The sequence below is a fragment of the Nannospalax galili genome, unplaced genomic scaffold (assembly GCF_000622305.1).
Source record: "Nannospalax galili isolate Female #2095 unplaced genomic scaffold, S.galili_v1.0 scaffold737, whole genome shotgun sequence".
Taxonomy (NCBI): Eukaryota; Metazoa; Chordata; class Mammalia; order Rodentia; family Spalacidae; genus Nannospalax; species Nannospalax galili.
The window spans coordinates 2,813,262-2,836,544 of record NW_008341172.1 but is presented as its reverse complement, the minus strand read 5'-3'; the positions used below and the strand labels follow the sequence as shown (position 1 = coordinate 2,836,544).

Genomic DNA, 23,283 nt, shown 5'->3' with positions numbered 1-23,283 from the left:
CTTTGGGATCCCCCCATCTCTGTCATGTTACCATAATTGAAACTTAGGGGGCTGTGTGTTGTCTGAGTCATCTCAATTTATCGGTTTCATAGATCCAAAGTGTTAGCATTTCAAACGTGTAGACACCATTATTTGGACCTTCGTTTATAGGATTCGGGCCTTTCCTATTCTGCTGTTAAAAGGTGTGATAGTCTGAGTTCGGCGGACAGGCATAGTTCCCTTTTGCCCACGCCAAGGATGCTTCCCATCTCTCAGTCCATCTCTTCTGTTTTGTGCTGTGAGAACTAGATCCGCTCGGCTCCGGACTCTCCGCCCACTTCCCGCCCTGGCCACCTCTCCGTAGATTAATCGACCTCAGCGCAGGTTCTATCACCGAAGCGAGATCCCACTGAGCAGAGGATCTCCAAGTGTTCCGTTGTCCCAAGCCCGGTTTCCACTGTCTCCAGGCGGCCATCGTCCCCAGCCGGACAACCTTGCCTGGGCCCAGGAGCGGGGCTGGAGGGCCGATCCCCGCCTAGGCGCGCAACGCCCTAGAAGGCGGAGCCGCCCCGCCCTGCGCGGGGCCCGCCCCCGGCTCTATAAAGTTCCTCTTTCTCACCTCACTTTCTTAGTTTCACCACTTGAATTTGGGACCCTCCATAGCCCTCAGCTCAGAGTGCGGGTGAGGTAAGGCCTGGAGCCTGGAGTCGGGCATGAGGAGAAGCAGGAGGTTGGTTCGAGAGGACAGGGCAGGAACCAGAGGTCCGGGGCTCGGTCTCAGAGCAGTGCGAGGAACCTTAGCTTGGGGACCAGAGGGAGCATGCGGGGTCTGGGAGCCTCAGATCGCACCCATCTGTCCTGGGCCGGAGCCTGCGCGCTGCAGGTCCGGTGGAAGGCGGCTTGGGCGCTTTAGAGCATCCGCACCGGCTGGGAAGGAAGAACTAACGGGACTGTCGCGCCTTCATAGGAACCCACACAGGCGACAGGCTTGTCCCCAGAGGGACAGCCCCTGACCTTGTTGGCTAGGGTAGCAAACTCCTTTCCCAGTCTTAGTTCCCAAGGGACCCAAAGTCGCCAAGGACTCAGCGCGTGGACCCTAGGCCAGCTGGCCAAAGAGGGTCAAGAGCTCCAAACTTGGGGGGCTTAGCGCCCCTTTCCCGCCTCTCCCTTCGCTTGCCCCGCCCAGCAGCTGGTGTCGCAGTCCTCGGCACCCCTATCCCCATCCTCCACCCTCCCTCGCAGAGCCTGGGGTCGCGCTGACCTCTGCGCGCTGAAATCTCTAGCTACTTGGCTGCCTTGCTCGCCCTATATCCACACTTCAACACTCTTCGCTTCCAGGGCCCACGTAATCCTTCCTGACCCGGGAGGCTGGGGCTTTGACTGAGACAAAGTGAGGATGTAGGAGCGAAAAAGCTGAAGGAAGAGCCAGGTGACGCGCACCTGGTCAAGTCTGGACGCAGGGCGGGGACTAAGGGCAGCCCACGTGCGAGCTCCTTCTTGCCTGGGGCAGCCAGAGCAGCTTAAAATCCAGAGCGGGAAGGAGTGGAAACAGAGAGAGGGAAAAGTGGAGTGGAAGCTGCCTGGGAGTGGGAGAGGAGCGGGGCGCAAACCGACTGTGCCGGGTGGAGCTAGATTTGGAGTGTGAGGAAAGTTGTGTGTCTAGGAGCGCTTGCGCTGGGGTGCATTAAAATAATGGCCTGGGGGTGGGGTACTAGGCTGGATGAGAAGACAGACCTTGACTGAGCACGGTGCGTTCCGGCAGCGCCAGAATTGTTCGTCCCAAGGGATGCTCCCCAGCCTGTCGCGAAAATACCTTCTCTTGGGGGACTCGGGCGACACTGGCCTTGCGCCCACACGTCTTAGAGACTCCGGGGCCTCGGGGTCACTACAAAAACCTGGGACAGGGCGCCCCTCGAGCGATGCGAAGGCGCCTGCACGGACGTTTTGCTCTCCCCGCAGCGCGGGAAGCGGTCGGCACTCGGCATGAACCTGGAGGGCGGCCGCGGTGCAGAGTTCAGCATGAGCGCGGTGAGCTGCGGCAACGGGAAACTCCGCCAGTGGCTGATCGACCAGATCGACAGCGGCAAGTACCCGGGGCTGGTGTGGGAGAATGAGGAGAAGAGCATCTTCCGCATCCCGTGGAAGCACGCGGGCAAGCAGGACTACAACCGCGAGGAGGACGCCGCCCTCTTCAAGGTCACCCGCACCTGGGGAGCCCAAGAGGGGTAGGGTGGGGAAAGAGCCCAGCCAGCCCTCACCCAGGACTCAGCCGTGAGCCCAGATAGCTCTGTGGCTCTAGAGCAAGGGACAGGGGAGTGCATCATGTGGTGCTCTGCAGAAACCTGGGGAGAAGGACAGGCGCTTGCAAATTCCCCAGGAATTACACAAACAGGGGAACCAGGTCTTGATACTAAGTTTGTGTGGTGGCAAGTACTTCCAGCTCCAGGATCAGAGCATCCCCGGGGGCTATGTGGTGGTCAGAGGCTGGGGGCTCCAGTTGCACAGCGGGTTCCAGTGTTTCCAGTCACCTCTGGCCTCTGTCTCCTCTCTGGTCGGTTGTTGTGCTTACCAGTCTCCCTGCCTTTGTCTTTCTCTGGCTTTCTTCTTTTTGCTACTTTTCTGAGTTTCTCTGGGTTTTCCTTTGATTCCGCTTCTCCGCTGTCTGGTTCTAGCTCTGGATGCAGCCACTGGTTCTCTCTCTCTCTCTTTGGGTGCCTCTGACTACTTCAAATCTCTCTCTGTTCCCTGGGAGGTCTTCCCCATTTCTGTGTGTCCCTCCAGACTGCTGCCCCCAGAGCACTTGACTCACCAAACTGTGAGGCCCCAGCCCCCACCTGCCAGGGCAGGGGAAGGGGACTTCCTGCGGGAATTTGTGCTGAGCACCTCAGTGTGACTGCCTAGATGTATTCTGTAGGAGCCTGTTGCCCCACAGCTCTGATGTCCCTAGTGTTACCCACACATGATTCAGGTCGTGTAGGGGCCTCCCCATCTCACCCCACTTTTTATAAGTACCTAGAAAAGTGTTCAAAGGACTTAGATCAGCAACAATAGGGTCCTAGGTGAGAAATATTTTCCCTGGAGGATCCCTGTATATGTCCCACATTTTGAGCAACAGTAAATGTGAAGCAGTGTTCTTCCTTTTAGAAATACAGTCTCCAGATTCCTTTTTACAGATCTGAGCTTTGACTTCTCTTCTTCAATCTCAGGCTTGGGCACTATTTAAAGGAAAGTTCCGAGAAGGCATTGATAAACCAGACCCTCCTACCTGGAAGACCCGATTACGATGTGCTCTGAACAAGAGCAATGACTTTGAGGAGCTGGTTGAGAGGAGCCAGCTGGATATCTCTGACCCATACAAGGTGTACAGGATTGTTCCTGAGGGAGCCAAAAAAGGTAGGGGCTTTTCCACCCATGAGTCACAGGATCAAGGCAACGGGAACTCATGATACCTTAGTTCCTTCTGAGGGTCTTTTTCTGCTTTTGCTGTTTTATAGCCTGCTGCCTCCTGCCCCAAGGTCAAGCCCAACAGTCTCCTCACCCATGTTGTCTGGGTTATAAGTGAAAATCTTGTGAGTTAGTATAGAATCACAGCATAGAACCACTTCTCTAAGTCCTATTTGTGTGTGTGTGTGTGTGTGTGTGTATGTACGTGCACACGCATGTGTATATAAGCAAGCAAGAACTGAGTGTTTCCAGTTACTCCATTCAATTAGGATATGGTTCAAATTTCCAAACAAAACTAGAGGATCCACTAGAATTTTATTTACCTAATATCTTCTAGTAAGTTTTTTCTAGAAGGAGAAGCATGCTGCACCCCACACAAATAATTACATTTATAGTAATTAAAATGCCAGTGTTTACAGTATAATGTGATATGCTGGGGTACTTCTGAAAATTCAGATCTGAGGATCCTTCATTCCAAGATTCTGACTAGCATGACTAGAACAGGGCCCAGGAATCTACGTTTTTGTTCCAATCATGCAGGATACCTGAGCTGGGCAACATCTCACTGGAAAACCACTTGGTGGGTCAACAGAGCACATTTTCAAAGTGTTATATTTGTCTACCTGTTGCCACATTAAGTCAGACCTAGTTTAATCTGTTTAATTTTATGGACATACAACTGTTCAAGGAAGTTAAAAAAAAAAAAAAACAGAAACAAAAAACACCTGACTGGACACTACTATGCGTCCTAAGAATTAAGTACTCAGGTATTTTTCTAACATTTGATATTTAGTTGTCAGTTCCTTATTTATTTATTTGTTTATTTGTTTATTTATTTATTTTTAACTCTGTGCTATTTCTTTTTTCCTCAAATACACAGGGGCAAAGCAGCTCACTTTGGAAGACACACAGATGACCATGGGCCACCCCTACACCATGACAGCACCTTATAGCTCACTGCCAGCCCAGGTATGTGGGAGGGCATGGGGCTCCTGGAACACTAAGCTGGGTCTCTTGGCTAACCACACAGAGAGGAAAACAGAAGGACTTATCATTTGTTATGATGTGCCGAAGCTGAACCCCTGGTCCTGGAAGGATGTTTCACTTTCCACATTGTGTCACTGTCCCTGGTGGTTGAATTGGGGAATTTGGTGTGTCCCACCTATTGAGATGTACGTCTACTGATTGCCCAGTCTTCTGGGAATCAGACCTTTGGTGGAAGTCAAAGATGTTGGAAGTAGGGCTTTATCATGTGAAACCACAGGGCAGCTGACTTCTCTAGGCTTTCTTGATGTGAATTACAGCTCTGTTTTATTCACTTTGCTGGGTGAAAAAGGGCAGATTTCTCTGCAGTATTTTTGGTGCAAGCTCAGCCATATGATGAAGCTTTACAAAAATCATGGCTTTACACAAGGTCTCCTTTGTGCTTTCAGATCTTCTATGGCTGCTTTCTACCCAGTGCGGTGGACAGTGCACACTCTTCTTTTTAGATAAAATGACTTGACTACTGACCAAAAATGGGGTTCCCGGAGGGTTTGAGTGATAGGAAAGCACCTCCACACACACCCAACTTTTCCTCTCAACAATCCCTGTGCTCCATCAGCAGGTTCATAACTACATGATGCCACCCCCTGACAGAAGTTGGAGGGACTACGCCCCAGATCAGCCACACCCAGAAATCCCATATCAATGTCCTGTGACGTTCGGCCCCCGTAGCCACCACTGGCAGGGACCATCTTGTGAAAATGGTAAGGAATGTGCCAGGACAAGAGACAGAAAAAAGACCTGGGCTCAGAGTGTGGGGAATCCCAGTTGGCCCTCCAGGGGAGCACCACAGGGCTTTCCCCTTCCACAAGATGCCAGAAAGACATATGCAGCTGAGGGAGATGGAGAGCTTGCCACGTCCTGTCAGATGCCGAAGTCCTCAGTGCCATGCCCTTCTTTCAAAATAGAGAATATCATGGATGCCCACTGTTCCCACATCACCAGTCAGAGTGAAGGTCTAGGGTTTAATTCCAGATCTAAGTCCAAGCCCAGCCTTTTTCCTATGACAGGGAATGTCAGACAGAAAACTGTCTCTATTTTTTGCAATAATTTGGTTAGCCAGTTAACATTTTCATTCTCTAAATAACCTTAAGTTTTTTCTGTAATATTAGGCAGAGGGATGGGTTTTGCCAGTCTTTTCTCTGAACTATCCCTTAATACTGATGGAGAGCCTCCCTAGTCTATTTCTGTTTACTCATCTGTAAAGGGGGCATGCTACAGCTGTGCCAGCCCACCTCTGAAGGAACCTCAGATCACTGAATTAGTTCTAGTTCCTTGAACAGTGATGATTCAGTTGTAGCTGTTCTTGGTATTAAGGAGTGAGTGGATCAAAAGCATGAAAAACAATCCACAAAATGCCGCTACAAAGGAGTGTCCGGCCCCAAAAGACCCACAGGGGTCCTCTAGACATCACACTGAGTTCTCACAGAAGAAGCACCACTTAACTGGACACTGAGAACTGTACAAGCTACGTTCAGTGTAGCTTTGATTATTTATTAATAATTTATATAGGCAAGGACACTGAGTTACACCCCCAAGTCCTTTTCAACTTTGTATTTTAAGGTAGCGTTTTGCTAGGTTGCCCAGGCTGGCTTTGAACTTATGATTCTCCTGCCTCAACTGCCTGAGTACCTGGAATTACAGGTTTTCACTGCCAACTGATATAAAGCATCAGTTTTTAGAACTTTTGAGTTTATTATTTAAATAGAAGTCTTGACATGAGTCACTACACAGGTGGGCCCTTTTGCATATTCTGGAAATATTTGCTCCTTCATAATTTCATCCCCTCCTCTACTGCCCCTATTTCATCCATGCTTAGACTATTCTTAGCTGCTGGTATTGAAGAAGCCTGTCATTATTTGATGTTTATATCTGTTGGCATGTTTAAAATCATTTGAAATTCAATTTTACTGCCTTTTTTCTCTTAAGAATGGTTTGTCGCAATCTAGCTCTCTCTGTTTCAGTGAGGAATCAGCTGACATTAAACTAGTTTCTGAAATATCAGGCCTCTGTGTCCAATTAACCACATTATATTAAATTATTATCAGAGTAAAGACGCTTCTGATTGCACAAAAACAGCCATACATGGAAGCGTAAGGGTGACATTAAGTGAAATGCCAGCAAAACCAGGTTCTATGACACTCTCTTTCTCTCTATGCTTCCTGCCTCCTTCCCTCTGTCCTTCCTTCCTCTCCTTGTCCTCTCCCTCTTCTCCATACCCCCAACTTCCCCATTAAATCCAGAGTTTAGTGCAATCCAGGTAAGTGCTCTACCACTGAGCTATATTCCCAACCCAACCAATCTTTCCCTCCTCTCCCCTCCCCCTCTCTCTTCCTCCCCCCCCTTCTTTGTGTGTGTGTGTGTGCTTAGTATAACACAGCATCTATACTGCAGGGAAACATGTCCAGTTTTCTCCCAAACCCACAAATAGTGAGTAAAATAAACAAAGATTAAATAATTAGTGTTTTTTAACTAGCCTTACATAAATCTGAACTCTCAGCCCTGCTGTGAACTTGTTGGGTGTGCTGGTGCCAAGCCCTTCTCCCTGTGAGCCTCAGTTTTCCTGTTTATGAAATATGGAGCTAGCACTGCATTTTCTTCCAGAGCTGTGCAAGGCTCCTTCCTCCTTCACCCTGGGTTTTTCCCACTGGACTTAGACTTGCCTTTGCCTCATAAATGTATGCCCCGCTGTCAGTGGGTGTTTGGAGCCTGCCAAGCTTGGATTGGAAAGTGACAGGGCACAGAGCCCACTGGAGCAGCCTCCCCATACTCAAACCCTCTGCTTAGATATCATCTGATTTTTATTTGCAAATGCAGGTTGCCAGGTGACAGGAACCTTTTATGCTTGTGCCCCACCCGAGTCCCAGGCTCCTGGAATCCCCATTGAGCCAAGCATAAGGTCTGCTGAAGCCTTGGCGCTCTCAGGTGAGTGCAGTACTCTGTTTGAGGCTGGGAGGGAGGTAACTTCTTCCCCCTTGGTGAGGCTTTACATAGATGCTTACTTTTGAACTCTGAAGGCATGGCCCAGGCCCTGTGGTCATCACAATGAATAAGGAACACTATTAGAAAACTTAGCAGCAGAACCAGCTAGCCTGTGACTTGAAGAGAGTTGGAATACTGTGTGGAAGAACACTACCTGTCCAACTTGCCAGGAACATGTAAATGCTCCAGCTGTCTTTCACCCAGGCTCCTCCTCTAGCCAACACTGTCACATGCAGAACAGCTTCTTAGAAAGCACAAGGGCTTCTCCTTTCTAAATGCTGTCCTTTCAGGGTTAGCCACAAGCAGGTGGTCCTGACCTGCTCCTAGGGGACATTGCTTCTGGCTTCTGGTCTCCCTGAAATTCTTAAGCCCCAAGGACCACACAGTTCTGTCTCCTTGGAACTTTGATAGGATTTACACGCGAGTGTGAATTTGATCTTTTTTGTAAAATTCTATTGCTAAGGAACCCTGTACCTGGAGATGCTGACCTGTCTTTTAAGGAAGCCCACACACATCTGAAGCTGTATCTTATGTCTTTTTAGTCTTTAGATGATTTTTTTTGAGTGATTTTTAAATGGAATTCGAATTGGTATTAAAAATGAATAGTTTGCATATCCAAATTCTCATTTTGCCCCCAACCCCCTTAAAAGTATGTGATAGAAAACATCACCCAAAAAACCTGACTTTTTAATGTACTTGTCTTGTTCTTGTTCTTGAGGGAGAGACTTAATTCCTTCTTGTTCTAAGGTTCAGGAAGGCCATACTTCTTCTGAGCCACTCATGAATGTGAGGACACACTTGTGGGGACACTTCCGAGCAGCCAGGCTTGTCACTGATTTTAGAAAGTTTCAGACCCTTTTCTGGAACACCTAAAACTTGTGTGGGTTCTTGAAGAGGAGGAAATAAATAGCTATTTATATCTCTGCAATCTTGTGATTCTGATGACATTAAATGAAATGAAACCTGCCCTGCCAGTCACCCCAGCCAGCCAACGCCCCCTCTCATTGGGTGCACCACCTGACTGCTTGTTTACAGCAACAGAAATGGAAGACACTGTGATGTGGGCCAAGTCTCAAAACTTGCCATTGAGAAATACAAGGGTTTTGTGGGTTTCTTCTCTCCTATGCATAATGCAGATTAATTATCAACCATGAATACATTTGTCAGAGTGTTACCCTCCCCAGGCATTTTTCACCCCACTGCCACCACGGTGGGGAGCTGTCTCTACCTGGGAATGCTTTGCATACCCAGGTTGCTTTCAGTCACTAGAAGATATTTTAATGAAGTTTCTGAAATCAGTAAAAAAAAAAAAAAAAAGTAATCAATAAATTCTTTTCTTAAAGGAATTTTGTAGACATTCCTTTAGGAAGCACTCTTATAGAGTCCTTTTCAAAGTTAAGTGGGATTTCAGCATGTTTTATGTTGACTACTGTTTTTTTGGTATTTCTCTTTGATTCCTTTCTCTCCAAGAAAACTGACTTAAAAATCAGAAAATAAAAAGGAGGGGGGAAACCATATCATATTTTTTGTGGCCCAGAAATATTCACTTTAGCGCTAAGCGTCAACATAATTATCTATTTTGACCTAAATGACACAGTGGTGACATTTTAGGGGAGTTCCGGGTGTGCCCATGTTTGCTTTTCTTCTGAAATGCCACCACTATCTTTTTTTGCTAGTAGAAATTAATCTTAAGAGTTCAACTCCAAAATAAAAATTGATTTGCTTAAAGGTGAATTCTTGTTCAGTGGAACATCACTTCATGTTTTAGACAAAATTTAGCACCACTACCATCATCCAAAAAATGACCTCGCAGGTTCTTAACAGGCATTTCTGATGCAACTTAAACAGATTCTGTAGAAAATTAATGAAATATATGTCCCTTCCCGAGATAGATGAGTGCATTTGGAAATGACTGGATTAGAGAAATAAGTTTCTTTCCATGGGCTTCTCAGAGTATGGAGTGTGATCACTATCTGAAAATTTCTTGGGGAACACAAAAGCAGGTGACATTACCCCAACTTTCTTGATTCTGAAACTTCCCAGTTGTGCACAGAGCATCTTGAGGCACTGGTACACTTCATACAGTCTAGTCATTGAGTCTTTGGACCTCTGCACATTGTGGCAGCTGTCCCCAGGTCACTAGCACTGACTGTAGAGCTCTGTTTACAGATTGTCGACTGCACATCTGCCTGTATTACCGGGAAATCCTGGTGAAGGAGCTGACGACGTCCAGCCCCGAAGGCTGCCGGATCTCCCATGGACATACCTATGATGCCAGCAACCTGGATCAAGTCTTGTTCCCTTACCCAGAGGACAATGGACAAAGGAAAAACATCGAGAAGTTGCTGAGCCACCTGGAGAGGGGACTGGTCCTCTGGATGGCCCCAGATGGACTGTATGCCAAAAGAATGTGCCAGAGCAGGATCTACTGGGATGGGCCCCTGGCACTGTGCAGCGACCGGCCTAACAAACTGGAAAGAGACCAGACCTGCAAGCTCTTTGACACACAGCAGTTTCTATCAGGTAATACACCTCATTATCCATTAGAATGGAGGTAGTCATGGGCGCTGGTCATAAGGGTCCCAAGTGGCAGGGCCTGTGTACCCCAGGTGAGGTCTTCCTCCTGAGTTCAGTGACCTTCACCCCAGAATAGGGTTTCTTGCCTGGTTCATAGCTTACCTTTGCCATATTCTCCCTCATTAACAGAGGGACAGGGAGGGGATCCAGATGAGCTGGCCAGGGCAAACTATGGTGCAGGCTGATATCTTAATTTATTGTTATTATTATGGTTCTGTTTTTCGAGGCAGGGAGCCTCACTAGGTAGCTCAGGCTAGCCTGGAGCTGGAGATCCTCCTGCCTTGGGATAAATGTGTGCTACCATATCTGGCTAATGAATCAAAAGGTGGGTTTTCAGCGCGGCCACCTGTTCTCGGGGTTCCATTTTGTTGGTAGTATGGTCTCAGCAAGCTTATCTGTTGATATTTCAGTTTGTTACAGTTCCTAGAAAAACTGCAAAAGTTAGAAGTACATTGTTAACATTCTTGGTTATGAGATGTGTCACCTTTATGAAGATGGTCCCACACTGCAGGTGGGACCAGGCTGAGAGTGTCAGGAGCTGCTTTAGCAAAGGGGAAACGCTGAGAGGGCTTTGCCTTATCTCTTCGTGTGAATGCTTCTAATCATACTTTCCAGAAGCAGCACTTCTTACTGCTCTAGTTTTGATTTCATGTTAAGTTAGCTCTGGGCTGCCTTTCATCAAGTCGTTAGCCATGCCACCGTGGGACACCATCCAGAGGGTTCACTTGACTGTCTAGCTGAGGATGATTTTCGGGGAAGAGGTTACTCTGCCTGCTGGCTATTGCCAGTCTCCCACCCCCATCTTATCCTAAACTTGTTCTCTTGTTCTTTACCAGTGCCCCTTCCCAAATTCCCCACATCTCTGGTTTTTTATGTGCTTTCTTTTTCCTGAACTATCTCTCCCCATCTGTGTACATCACGATGGCTTCAAATACATATGCATCATGTTATAGCTAATGCAGTAATTAGCATGTGTATCATCTTGCATGTTTATCTGCTTTTTTCCTTCGGGAAGAACGCTACTTGAAATTTACTCTCAGCAATTTTCAAGTATACTGTATATTACTGCAGTTATGAGGGCGTTACAATATACCTGCTGAATGTATCCCTCTTGGTGAGATTTTGTATTCTTTGATGCACAGCTTCCTAGTCCCCCCCGCCCCGCCAGCTTCTGATAACTACTATTCAACTCTACTTTCATGAGTGCAGCTAGTTTAGATTTCACATCTGAATATCACACAGTATTTGCCTTTCTGTACATGGCTAATTTCACTTAACGTAATGTCCTCCAGGCTTGCCTGTGTTGTTGCAAATGACAGAGCTTCCTTCCTTTCAAAGGCTCAGCACCATTCCATTGTCTATCACATTGTCTTTATCCATCCATCCGTTGGTGGGCTCTTAATTTCTTATCTTACTACTGTGACTGCTGCAGTGGCTTCTGAGGACAGCTGTCTCCCAGCTTGCTGATTTCCTTTCCCTTGGGTATGGAGCCGGAAGGAAGACTGCTGAATCCTCAATGTGCTTCTTCATTCCATTCATTTACAATAAAAACAGGAAATGCCTGTGTGCTCTGGAACATGGCATTTCCTCAGCCTTTTGAGTTTCATTGGCTCAAATTTGCTTAGACTCATTCAAATTCTCCATCAGCTCCAGGGGTCCTGGGGCTCCTTTATGCAGACAGGACTTCGGAACCAAGCTCCAGGTGGAAGAGTAAGGGAACAGGGCCTGATGCCACCACACATCTTTCTTTGTGTTCTTTTCCTTCATTCGTCTCTTTTCTTTGTAGCGCTGGGGCTGGACCCCAGGGCCTTGCATATGTGAAGTGAGCACTCTACCAGGGCTCAAACAGATATCTTCCTAGATAAATACCCTCTCCACAGAAGTGGGACATGAGAAGGAAAAAAAATCATCTTTGGCTCCAAAGAAGCTGCACAGTAGGTCTTCAGCCTTGGCCAGGCTGTCTTGTCTCTCTTGAGGTCAGGCCTGGTGTCTCATGGTGCTAGGCAGAAAAGAGCAAAGACCAGCAGGGGGGCCTGTTTGCACCTCCTGTCTCCCTTGTGGCCTTGAAGGCCTCCACCCAGGCCCCTGCTTGTATCCTGATAGTCTTTCTAATGAAGGCATCCCAGAACCAGCACTTGCTTCTGTGGATTTCTCTCACCAGGCATGTTTAAGGGAGCAAGAATCTCACCATTATGGGTAGGCTATAAGGTACTAAGGACTAAGTCTTAGTGCACAGGTAAAGTGGGGATCTAGGTGGGAAGAAGGCATCAGAGCAGAATGGACATCTTGGGCTGCAAATTCATAGCCTAAAATTTAATATTTATTTATAAGCAGGATGTGCTCTGTTTTGTTGCCTTGCTCAGTACCAGGGCCTGTGCTTTTTGTCCCCTCTATCTGAGATTCACTGATGCTCAGGGAAGTTACTGTACACTTAAAACACTGCAGCCAGCCGCAGAGCACCCTGTATGTCTAGGGATTCCTACCAAACATCCTTGAGTTAGCAGCCTGTGGGGAAATTTTTCAGAGAATTGCGCCCACTTGTCACTCTGATTAGCTTGTGTAGGTGTCTTCCCAGGCTGCAGTACTGTGTGTTTTACACATTCTGACTAAACCATTCGGGTTTGATTTGAATTCTGGAAGAAGAAAGAGAAAGAAAAGCAGGAAGTCAGTCCTGTGAGCTGCTAGAAGCTCTTGAGTCGCAGAGAGTAGTGGAAATCTTTGACTTCTACCCATTCAGGATTTGCACTGTGCTAGGGACAGTCCCCATAGGCATGGTCTAAGGACTAGCATCTGATAAGGGCAGCATGTACACAGCTGCTCTGCAGAGGCTCTGCAGCTCCTTTATGTAGGTCTTTCATGCAGACAAGACCTTGGAACCCACTCTTCCAGGTGCAAGAGTAAGGGAACAGCCGTTGTCACAGATTGGACACATATCTTTTTTTGTGTTCCTTTTCTTTATCCATCTTGTTACATTGTAGTGCTGGGACTGAACCCCCAGGGTCTTGCACACATGAGGTAAATGAACACTCTGCCGGTGGACAACACCCCCACCCCTGGACAGGTTTCTTTCCAACAATGTTCTTATGTTTTGTGTCCCCCAAGTAGGCGTGGCCTCAGGATACACATACTCATCAGAGTGGGGCTAGGGTGGCTTGTCGCGACTTCTCATGTCATCAGTGGGAAAGAACTCCACTCAGTTCTACAGTTTGGAGCCTATACCTAGTGCCAAGTGAGCCACCACTGCCAACAGCTGGTGCCAGACATAGGAGCCCTTGGTGCTCAGACAGCATGTGGTCTCCATGGCTAGGTGGTGACATTTTAAAATAACCTTGCAGGATCAGAACACTCTGATTTTTTAAATCAAAATGTGTCCTTTGTAAAGCCTGTTCATTTGCCTCAGCACAACTACGTTTCTTTTCTACCTCCCTCACTCCTCTCTGTGACCTATTACATTTTCATGAGTTCAAGGCAGAGCAATGCTCTTAAGGTTTGGTCTTGTTCCCCAAGAAGAATGAAGTAAAACCAGTGTGCGTGTGGGCAGGGGAGGGGTTAGCAGATCACACATGTGAGCTTGTGCATGTGGTTTTGTACCTGGGGTCTGCCCTTGTAGGGCTGGACTTAGGGAAACAGAGCTTGGGTTCTCCCAATGCAGACTCATGCAAGGCTCTTGCTGTCTCTTTAGCTCACTTTGCCAGGTGTCTGAATAGGTTTTTCTTGTGGGTTTTCAGAGCTGCAGGCGTTTGCTCACCATGGCCGGCCTGTACCAAGATTCCAGGTGACTCTGTGCTTTGGGGAGGAGTTTCCAGACCCTCAAAGGCAAAGGAAGCTCATCACAGCCCACGTGAGTACCCAGTCACATCACCCTTGAGTCACACATTGTGGAGTTGTCCCTTTTAGAGAAGTCACAAATGAAAAGTAAATGTCAAGTCACCTGGGAAAATAAACGCAACCCTTAAAATAGCATAGGAGGAAGCAGGCCCTAGTGAGCAGCACAGCCCAAAGACCCACAACCTACTTCCAGCCCAAGTCCGTCACCACAGAACCAGGGTAGATGCCTCAAGCCCACCTTCTCCTGGATTTTTCTTTCTTTTTTTTTTTGGACAAATTGTTTCATTCCCTTTTTATAGGAATTTAAAAATATTAATACTAAGAGTTGCCCTTTGACGTTTTCTGCTTCTCGTGTGGCTTTTAAAATGCTGTGTAGCTAGCAGATGTTTCCCCAGGAGAGGATCTATTCCCACTGCAAAGTCGTCTGATGTATATTCTATAGGCGCCCTCCAAATTCTTTCTAGTCCCTCTCTTATTGCTGGATTTGGGGAAGTTATTTAATAGTTAGACATGGGGGTCTTTAAAAGAGGCTGAGTCTTACCAAGAATCCAGGCAGGTGAGTTTGTCCTCACAGCTAACCCAGTTTAAGATGGGTATAACTGTGGTAATTTGACATCTTCTTCAAGGGAAGGAAACAGGTTTACTTAGTAATGTTTAACATTCACATATTTTTTTAAAAAGCACTGAATGCCTAAAAATTTTGAATTTGAAAATTATACATACCCAGAAAGTATGCAGTACCAAGTAAAAAGTTACATCCCAGAATATCCACATTCTCAAAATTCAAATGAGATTTTAGATCTGATGATATTTTGTAGTGAAATGGGAGTAGAGCTCAGTGGTAAGCACTTTGGCAAAGCCCTGGATTCCATTCCCAGAAGGCAGAGGGGTGCTGATGTTGACCATCCAACCACTGCTTTTTGATTGCAGAAACAAACAACACCTAACAAACAGCAACAATATAATCCCAGACTTTAGCATGTTCCCCTCTATTCTCTCTTGTGGTTGATGGCTACAGAGATTGCTAACTAAGTGAATAAGCAGCATTTAAGAAGTAGTGGATAAAGCCCTGCATCTATCTGATTTCAAGGGTTTGGGGAACAGTGATGCTCCACGAGGAGAGGCAAGGATGGCTCCAATGACAAGGTGCCTCAAAGTGCTACTATGTGGTCCATTAAAGAAAAATATGCATGTACACACCCATGAGTTCAACTGTTTTTCTATTATAGATTTAATTCCTTTGGCTGCTTGTGAAGGAATTGTGCCAGTCATTAGATATCAAATAACAAAAAGGCTGAATGTATACACGATTTATTAATGGAGAGCATTCAGCTTGACTTAGATGTTGCAAATTCAGGAAGTGCTTAATACTAGCTTTTGTATGGGTAAATGTGACCTATACTTATAATCAAACTTTACCAACTCAAGCCAGTGATCTGCTGTCTTCCCATAATGCCTTTTGTCGCTGTTCAATTTTCTTTCTTTTTCCTTTGGTTCACACGTGTACAGACTTACATAGTCATTCAGAATGAGCCTCTCACGTTGTCAAATTGCTGTACTGGAAAAACAAACTTATTAACCTAACTTACTCTGAACTTTATTTGGCCTTTTAATTTGAACATTTCATCTGATAAAATGTTCAGTCTTTTAGTTAAATAGAAATTCTAAGAGGCAGTTGTTTGAAAATGTCATGTTTACCCTCAATTGAAACCAAGAATTCTGTTTACAGGGAATTCTATATAAGAACAAAAAACCTGGTTTTTCAGGTGGCTTCAAATATGAAATGCTTTGGTCTGCTAGAGCACATACTTGGCTTAGAATTGGAGGGTTATTTCATGATGTGCCAATTGTATGATGTTAACAAGAATATCACAGTAACATCTTTTTTAAAATGTCTGTTTAAAGGTGGAACCTTTGCTAGCCAGGCAACTATATTATTTTGCTCAACAAAACAGTGGACACTTCCTGAGGGGCTACGATTTACCCGAACACATCAGCAGTCCAGATTACCACAGATCCCTCCGCCATTCTTCTATTCAAGAGTGAGAAGCCACCAAGACCAGTGATTTGGTTTCATTGTAAATATTAGACTTTGACAAGGACTTTGACAAGCACAACCGATTAATCCCCTTTTTCTTTGGAGGAAATCTGAAGTGGGTTCACAGTTGAAGAGAACAACAGTTGGGGTGTCTGCAGAAAATCAGCTGCACCTGATTGACAGATGAGCTTATTCCAGAATGACTAATGGTCAACCAGGTTTGGACAAATATTCTAGTCAGTACTTTGGTGACTGCCACCCAGGCTTTTAACTGTGAAACTTGACCACTGATGTGTTTACATTTACTAAATTGCTGTCTTTAGTCTGGTATAGATTGCCTTTGCTAGAAGACTGAAAACCCAGTGTGGGTTCCTAACTGGTGACGGTAGTAGTACTTAAGTGTCATTAGTTCATATCTCAGGGAAGTAAAGTTCAAACTGAAGACTACTCTGTCTACCCCCAAGAAAAGTATTCCTGGATATAGGAGCTGTGTGTGTCCTGGATCCTGCTCACCGAGTAAGGCAACTTGAAACTCAGCCTGAGGTTAGGCTACAATGTCCAAATTATGCAGAATGTTTTAGGGTGGACCCTGTATTCTGTTTTCTTCCTCTCCCTGGCATTCCCTGAAGGCTAGTTGGTAGGCTCTGTCATCATCTTGAGCCAAAAAGCATTAGGGCTATTCTTAAATGAGAAATTTAATGACTGGAAAATAATTTTTCTGTTCTCTCTCTCTTTCTCTCTCTCCCCCTACTCCACCTCCACCCTCCCCCTTCCCCTCCCCCTCCTCCCTCCCTTCCCCTCCCTCTCCTTCTCCCTCTCCTTCTCATTCTTTAGAATTATTAACTCTTTTTCTTAAAGAAAAAGGAACAAAAAAATCAATAGACCAAATACTAAAGATAGATTTTTAAAGCTCTGAGCCATTTCCCCTTCTGTTTGTTTTGTTGGCCATAGGGAGTATCCATGGCAACTGTGGAGGGGCGGAGCTGAGCACAGGTTGAAATGGTCAGGACACTGATGGTGCTGGGTTCAGCTGACTGCGCAGCTGCGGACTCAGTGGGCTATTTCTGCTTATTTTGTAGATTAGATGCTTCCTCATGCCAATAATAGTTTACCAGAGCCTCAAAAGGACTAGGCCTTTCTCAAATGCATTCTTTTATAGAACTACAAGGCCCTCCATTTACCACCATAAGCCTGATTCTTTACTTTCTTGTTACTGGTTTTGTTTAGGTGTATAACCTTACTCCAATATTTTTCTCCTACTACAAAGTAATTTCTTTTACTTCTGGGCTCAGCAACAGTCAACAGCTCTCAAACACATGCCACTCTTAATGTTTCTCCTCAATTCATTCAACAGCACACATTCAATGAGCAATGAAGCATTGAGGGACTTATTTTATTTTTAAAAAGGAGCCTTTAATAAATAATACACATTGCAGAAGACAACAGCAATCTCGAGGAAGGAAAAACTGAAAAGCATCTTCTATGTTCTATCCTAAATATTCCTTCCTCAAACTATCTGAAAAAATTCAGTTTATTCTTCAAATATGGTTCAGTTTTCCATAAATACACATAAAATTTTAAAAAGAAACCATGTGATCACACACTTGTATGTACCTAACTATACAGACTTACCTCATCCTTTTAGAGGCATGTGGTACCCCACTGCAGTGTGCCTGGTGGGGTTTAGACCTCTCATTAGCCACTCCAAACGGATGCATTCTGGCAGCCTGTTTGCACCTCATGTACTGCAGTCACTTACTCATCTTATAGATGCAAAACAATCTGGGGTATATTATCCCAAGGGAAAATGAAGACAAAATTTGGGAGCTGCTGTTTCCCAAGGTCCTCAACCCACAACCATCCTCATGGGGAATATTTGACCCCACTCATATCTGGTAATTCCCCAAAGGTCCTGTAGGACCCCAAGTCCTCTTCCCTCGAGCAGATGCTTGATTCCAGTTGCCATGTGAATTCTTTTCTTTTTCCTTAATATTATGCTGCTTTGACAGTGAAGCTGCAATTTCTAGAAAAAGCTTGATGGTTTGGGCCACTTCACACTTCTCTTATCACACTTTACAGCCATGCATGCTGACAGCTTTAGCCTTGACAGCTGCATAAGAAGTGAAGCTCAAAGTGATCAAGTGATCACTCCTGGCGGAAAGGAATGGCTTCCTCATCCCTTGTCACATCAAACTGGGACACACACACTAGAATTTAGTTTGTCTCCACTGGAAGATGCTGTTGAAGAATCAGGCTGAGGATAATGACACCATGGGGAGAACATGGACAAGGTTTGCAGGCGCATGGCTTTGGTTTGGTTTTTGTTCCTGAGATTTCAAATGTTTGGTAACAGTTGGGCAGTCACTAGTATATTTTGTTAACACTGAGAATCAGATCAACTAGTTTAAAACTGAAACCTTACAACCCCTCTGTTATTGTCCTGAAAAAGAAAACCAATTGAAATCACCTGTAGACACCCAGTTAGACTCCTAGATTTGAGCAAGGAAGGGCCTGCTTCATTGTGAAAAGGCCATGAGCTGCAGAGGCCTCGGCTGTACCACCCAAGTGGCTGCATGCCAGGCACAGGAATGCCAGCAGAATGAATTTGGCAACCAATTAAGGCGCATGTGAGGTATCTTTGCTCTCCTGTGGGGTTGTATGTGAGCCCCGCAGCAGCGGAGTCTGGGAATCACATCTTACATGTGACAGTCCTACTTATTATTCTTTTAAATTTTTTTCGCGGGTAACATAGCAGAAATCCATAGTTCAAATGCCCTTTCATTCCTCTCCAATCATAATCCTGTCCTTCCCCACCCATAAACATTGTTTTGTTTGTGAAAATTGTAAGATTGTGAGGATTTCTGTTTTTGTTATTTATGTCCCTACATCACTTATAGCTGCTGCATGTTTGTCAGGATTGTGTTAAGGCTGCCCCACCACACACATCATTTACAAGTTGCTTCTTCATTTGTATTGAGCCCTGTGCTGTAAGTGGAACTCACCGATCCCTTGCTGGCTCCTGCTGACAGACCTCTCGCACAAATGCAGGGAACGTCAGTTTCCTGATATTTATTTTCACTGCTTTGAGGAACATGCCTTTGAAGTCTAGCTAAAGTGGAAAGGCAAGAAGATGTGTGGAAGAGAGAAGAAAGACTGGAAGGCCAGTTCTGTTAGACACTGTTTCAGACTCTTCAACATGAACGGATCTCACAGGGAAAGAGGTCCACTCCCCATCTCCCCTGGCCTGTGTTCCTGCTTCACAGCGAGCAAACTGCTGGTGAGGATGCAGAGATCCTCGGCTTAAACTCCATACCTTTTTTTTTTTTTGGCGGGGGGGGGGGGGGGGTCTGTGATATCAGAGATGTAGGCAAGAATGCCTGCCATTCTACCTGCAGCATTTGTATATGTTATGAATTTTGCTGTAAATTTACTTCACAAGGCAGATGAATATGTGGTTTTAGATATTTGATAAATAAAGAATCTCTAAGAAAATTGGTTATGAAGCATATTTAACACATCTTGACAGCTCTTGAAATACTTCCTCCTTCTGGTGGGTTTTCTCAGTGAGGCGGATTCAGCAGCCTACTTCCTTCCTGGCTGCCTCTGTGTCCTTGAAATCAGATTTCAAAGTGTTCAGCTTGTTGAAATGAAGAAAGAAAAAAGAAAGAAGAAAGAAAGAAAGAAAGAAAGAAGAGAGAGGAAGAGACAGAGACAGACAGAACTCAACAAACCCAGTGCCAGTATTAGGCATTAATCTGGTTAGTTGTATCTGAAGAGAATATCTAATCCTCCTGTGCCCCTCTAACTTGCCTCTTATTCCCTGTACCTGTATTCTGAAAAGCCTGGTAGATCCAGGGCTTTATTTTATTTCAAAAGATTTATTTTCTTTTTTATTTATGTATATATGTGCATGTGACTATACATGCAGGTGCTCGTAGAGGACAGAAGGGAAATCTGATCCCCCCGGAGCTAGAGTTCCAGGCAGTTGTGAGCTACTGGATGTGGGTGCTAGGATTGAACCCTAGGCCTCTTAAAGAACAGCAAGCACCCTTAGCTCTCTCCACACGTGGGAAATTGTTTTTAATGGTTCTTTTTATATTCAAAGTTCCTCTGAGTTTGTTGTCGTGGAGGAAACAGAGTTAAGTCATTCTGACAAAGGACATTGTGGGGGAAAAGGCAGAGGGTAAAGGTGGAATCCTGAAGGTCCCCAAGAGAATCTTATCTGAATTCTCTGGGCAGCCAAGCCAGCAAGTCTCTCAACTTTATCACTCCATCCCTGACAGAGCTCTGAACCCTCAAGATCTTCCAGTCTCTTAAAAGACTGTAAGCCACAGGACTGACCACAGCCTGGGCTCTGAAAAGTTCAGGGTTACATGGAGCTATGATTAAGGTTTGTATTATGACTATGGGACACATAGAATATTGGAGTAATTTTTAATTTACTTAAAAATACCTAACCAAATAGACCTAATGGAAAAATAAAAATCCCCACTGTGTTGGAGGACTTTGAATGTTCCACAAGCATGAGTGAGCTCAAGTCAGTATACACAGTAAGAATTTTTACCGGATAACCCCGCAACTTGAATCTATAATGTTTCAAAGGGATTTTGTGCCCTTAAATTTGTTCTTAAGTAATTTTGCGCTCCCTCAACGACCAGTGACTTAGACATTTGTGTCTAGTATAAGTACGGCTGTTGGATTTGGTATCCTGAACTCTGTATCAGGATGAAGACATTTGTGTCCTGCACGTGAGCAACACTCATCTATGCCAGAAAACATGGCATCCCATGTCACCTTTCTGGAAAGGAACTCCAGTGTTGGTCATAGTATCTCATGTTTTCCAGCAGATAGATAGCCGCTCAATCAATGCCTCATTAGAAGTTACAAGGTGTTTGAAGCCAACCAGGGTGTTTCTTCCACAGCTCTAGCCAGTGGGCAAAGGACCATCCTCAAGGTATCTTCCCCCTCCCCTGAAAGACTTACCCTGCCATTGTCTGCCCACCTGGCCAGCCCCCTCTCATGAGGCTAGGATGTCCTCTTTTTCTGGAAGCACTTCACTACTCATGTATACCCTGTTTGGTTCTAAGAAGGATGACATTTCTGTAGCACTGAGAAACAATTTCCTATTCTTTCCCTTTCTTTGCTTCCTCTCCTTTAGGCCCAGGCATCAAACTGGCCAGAAAGACAAAAGGTGTCAACTCTTTTGGCCTCCTAGCCTAGCACAGAAAAATGCTTAGACTTAGAGAGATAAAATAGGGCATGAAGTGTTCAGGTGTGAACCTCCCCTTGAGTTATTGATCAGAGGTGTTTCAGAGCTCCCAAAACAATACAGGCTATTGCCATTGCTCTCAGTTGCCCACCAGAACATGATGATAAGATTCTATTGTTGAAGACATTGATCATAGGACATTGAGAAACTAAGTTGGTACTGACCAAGAACCTTCCTGATGGCTAGCACGCATAGTACTAGAAGGTGTTATATAGGTACCTGGAGGAAAAGCCATCAACAGTCTTACACAGCTGTAAACTATGAGTTATCATAATGACTGGCATAGCAAGATATGCCCATAAGGACAATAGTGGTATGAATGTTACAGGGATAACCAACCACTTTCTGGAGAAAACATATGCCTGGTACTGTAAATCTGGCCAAGAATCCATGGTTGGGGTGCTTACAGGCCTCAGGGGTGAACCCAATACTATTATTTTGCTAAGTGAGCATAGTATCAAACTGACCTCTAAATTCATAGGTCTCTAGAGCCATAGATTAGTATGGTTCTCAGACATCATCAGAGAAGTTTCTTTGTGCAGTGGACAGGGGTTAAAATAGGAGCTCACAAGTGATCAAAGTACAGAGAATAAGTTTCAATAAGGTGCTCATCCACAAATGGAGGTCTATGTCACACACACCCCACCCATAGCTCAGAAACCATTGTGGGAGAGGAGGCAGAAAGATTGTAAGAGCCAGAAGCTGGGGATGGAGGAGATAGGAGTGAAACAGTGTCTTCTGGACTTGACAGGACTGCTGCACTCATGAATTCACAGCAAAGCAGTTATGATTGCCTGCACAAGACCTACACAAGATCAAGCCAGTCAACATGCTAGTATGGGTGGGGGAAGGTGTTCATGAGCCCCCACCATGGTGGGGGGTGATGACTATGAGCAGTTGATGGCTTCTGGGGGATGGAGAGTCAGTTTTCTTTAAGTGTGTGACTACTGATAAGTCCCACTATGGATAGTCCCACATAAGTGTGATCAAAATACATTGTATGAAATGCTCAAAGAATTAATAAGAATATATTTCTGGGGGATGGAGAGTCAGTTTTCTTTAAGTGTGTGACTACTGATAAGTCAATCACACTCCATTGGATAGTCCCACACTTAGGAGTATATTGGTAGCACAAATTGACTGGATCAGCTATTTAAAACAAAAAGAGGGCATGAAAAAAAAAGGACATGAAGTCGGGGGCGGATTGGACTATGGGATGGATCTGGGAGGGGTTAGGGAGAGAAGTGGTGAACAAATATGATCAAAATACATTGTATGAAATGCTCAAAGAATTAATAAGAATATAGTTGTTTTAAAATCTGCAAGGGAAAAATGTTAACATACAAAGGAAAATGTATCAGGGTAACAAAAGCAGCCCCAAAGACAGAAAAGTGTGGAATGATATATTTCAAGTCCTAAAATTAAATAATTATCAATGCATACTCCATACTACTAGATTCAACAAAGTCATAACTTAAGATTTATGGAGAAATGAGATTATTTCAACAAAATGCAAACAAAGGTGACTGATGGTAATTAAGACAATACTGTGAAAAATACCTAAAAGGAATACTAAACACAGAGGAAGAAGAAAGTCTCATTCCTGAGAGCACAGAAAAGAACACATTTCATGAGAGAAACGGATGAGCAGAGGAAAGCTGGGAAGGAATCTATCATGTTCAACACAGTAAACCTCCAAGACCCTATTGCTAACAGAAGAGGTGGTGAGTGGGGAGAACCAGCAATAATCCAACCAAGTAGAACAACCATAGGAAATAGCAGATTCCCCACAATAACAACCTTAAATGTAAATGGAATCAACACCTCATTCAAAAAATGCAGACTAGCTGACTGTATTAAAAAAGAGATCAAAATCTTTTTTCTTGAAAATACCACCACCACCAAGAAACCAGTACATCACTGGCAAAGTCATCCACAACCTAAGAGTCAAAGGATGGAAATCAATCTACCAAGCAAGTAGAAGCCAAAACTAAACTGGTATAACTATTTATCATATCTGATAAAGTAGACTTTAAACCAGGAGTAGTCAGAAGAGATAATAAGGCCACTATATATTAATAAAGGGAACAATTCCTCAAGAAAAGAGAACACTAAGGACTCC

At 45.0% G+C, this 23,283-nt stretch overlaps 1 protein-coding gene across 2 annotated transcripts; it reads left to right on the top strand.

Annotated features, from left to right (window-relative positions):
* The first annotated feature begins 630 nt into the window (after window positions 1-630).
* Irf4 (interferon regulatory factor 4) lies at window positions 631-16,583 on the top strand. Of its 2 annotated transcripts, none has more exons than XM_008836677.3 (9): window positions 631-666; window positions 1,939-2,175; window positions 3,186-3,372; window positions 4,304-4,392; window positions 5,030-5,171; window positions 7,285-7,392; window positions 9,619-9,972; window positions 13,755-13,867; window positions 15,760-16,583. In XM_008836677.3, the coding sequence occupies exons 2-9, from the start codon at window positions 1,963-1,965 to the stop codon at window positions 15,898-15,900; spliced, it is 1,347 nt and encodes a 448-aa protein (XP_008834899.1). In that variant the 5' UTR covers window positions 631-666; window positions 1,939-1,962; the 3' UTR covers window positions 15,901-16,583. The 2 variants fall into 2 exon arrangements, with proteins under 2 accessions (XP_008834899.1, XP_008834898.1); XM_008836676.3 differs by having other exon boundaries at window positions 5,027-5,171.
* Window positions 16,584-23,283: the final 6,700 nt, after the last annotated feature.

Excerpts from the sequence above, each read along its gene's own strand:
- Irf4 (XM_008836676.3), top strand. The coding sequence starts at position 1,963 with ATGAACCTGGAGGGCGGCCGCGGTGCAGAGTTCAGCATGAGCGCGGTG. Across the intron at positions 7,393-9,618 it reads TGAAGCCTTGGCGCTCTCAG|ATTGTCGACTGCACATCTGC; the intron begins GTGAGTGCAGTA and ends CTCTGTTTACAG. Across the intron at positions 13,868-15,759 it reads GGAAGCTCATCACAGCCCAC|GTGGAACCTTTGCTAGCCAG; the intron begins GTGAGTACCCAG and ends GTCTGTTTAAAG.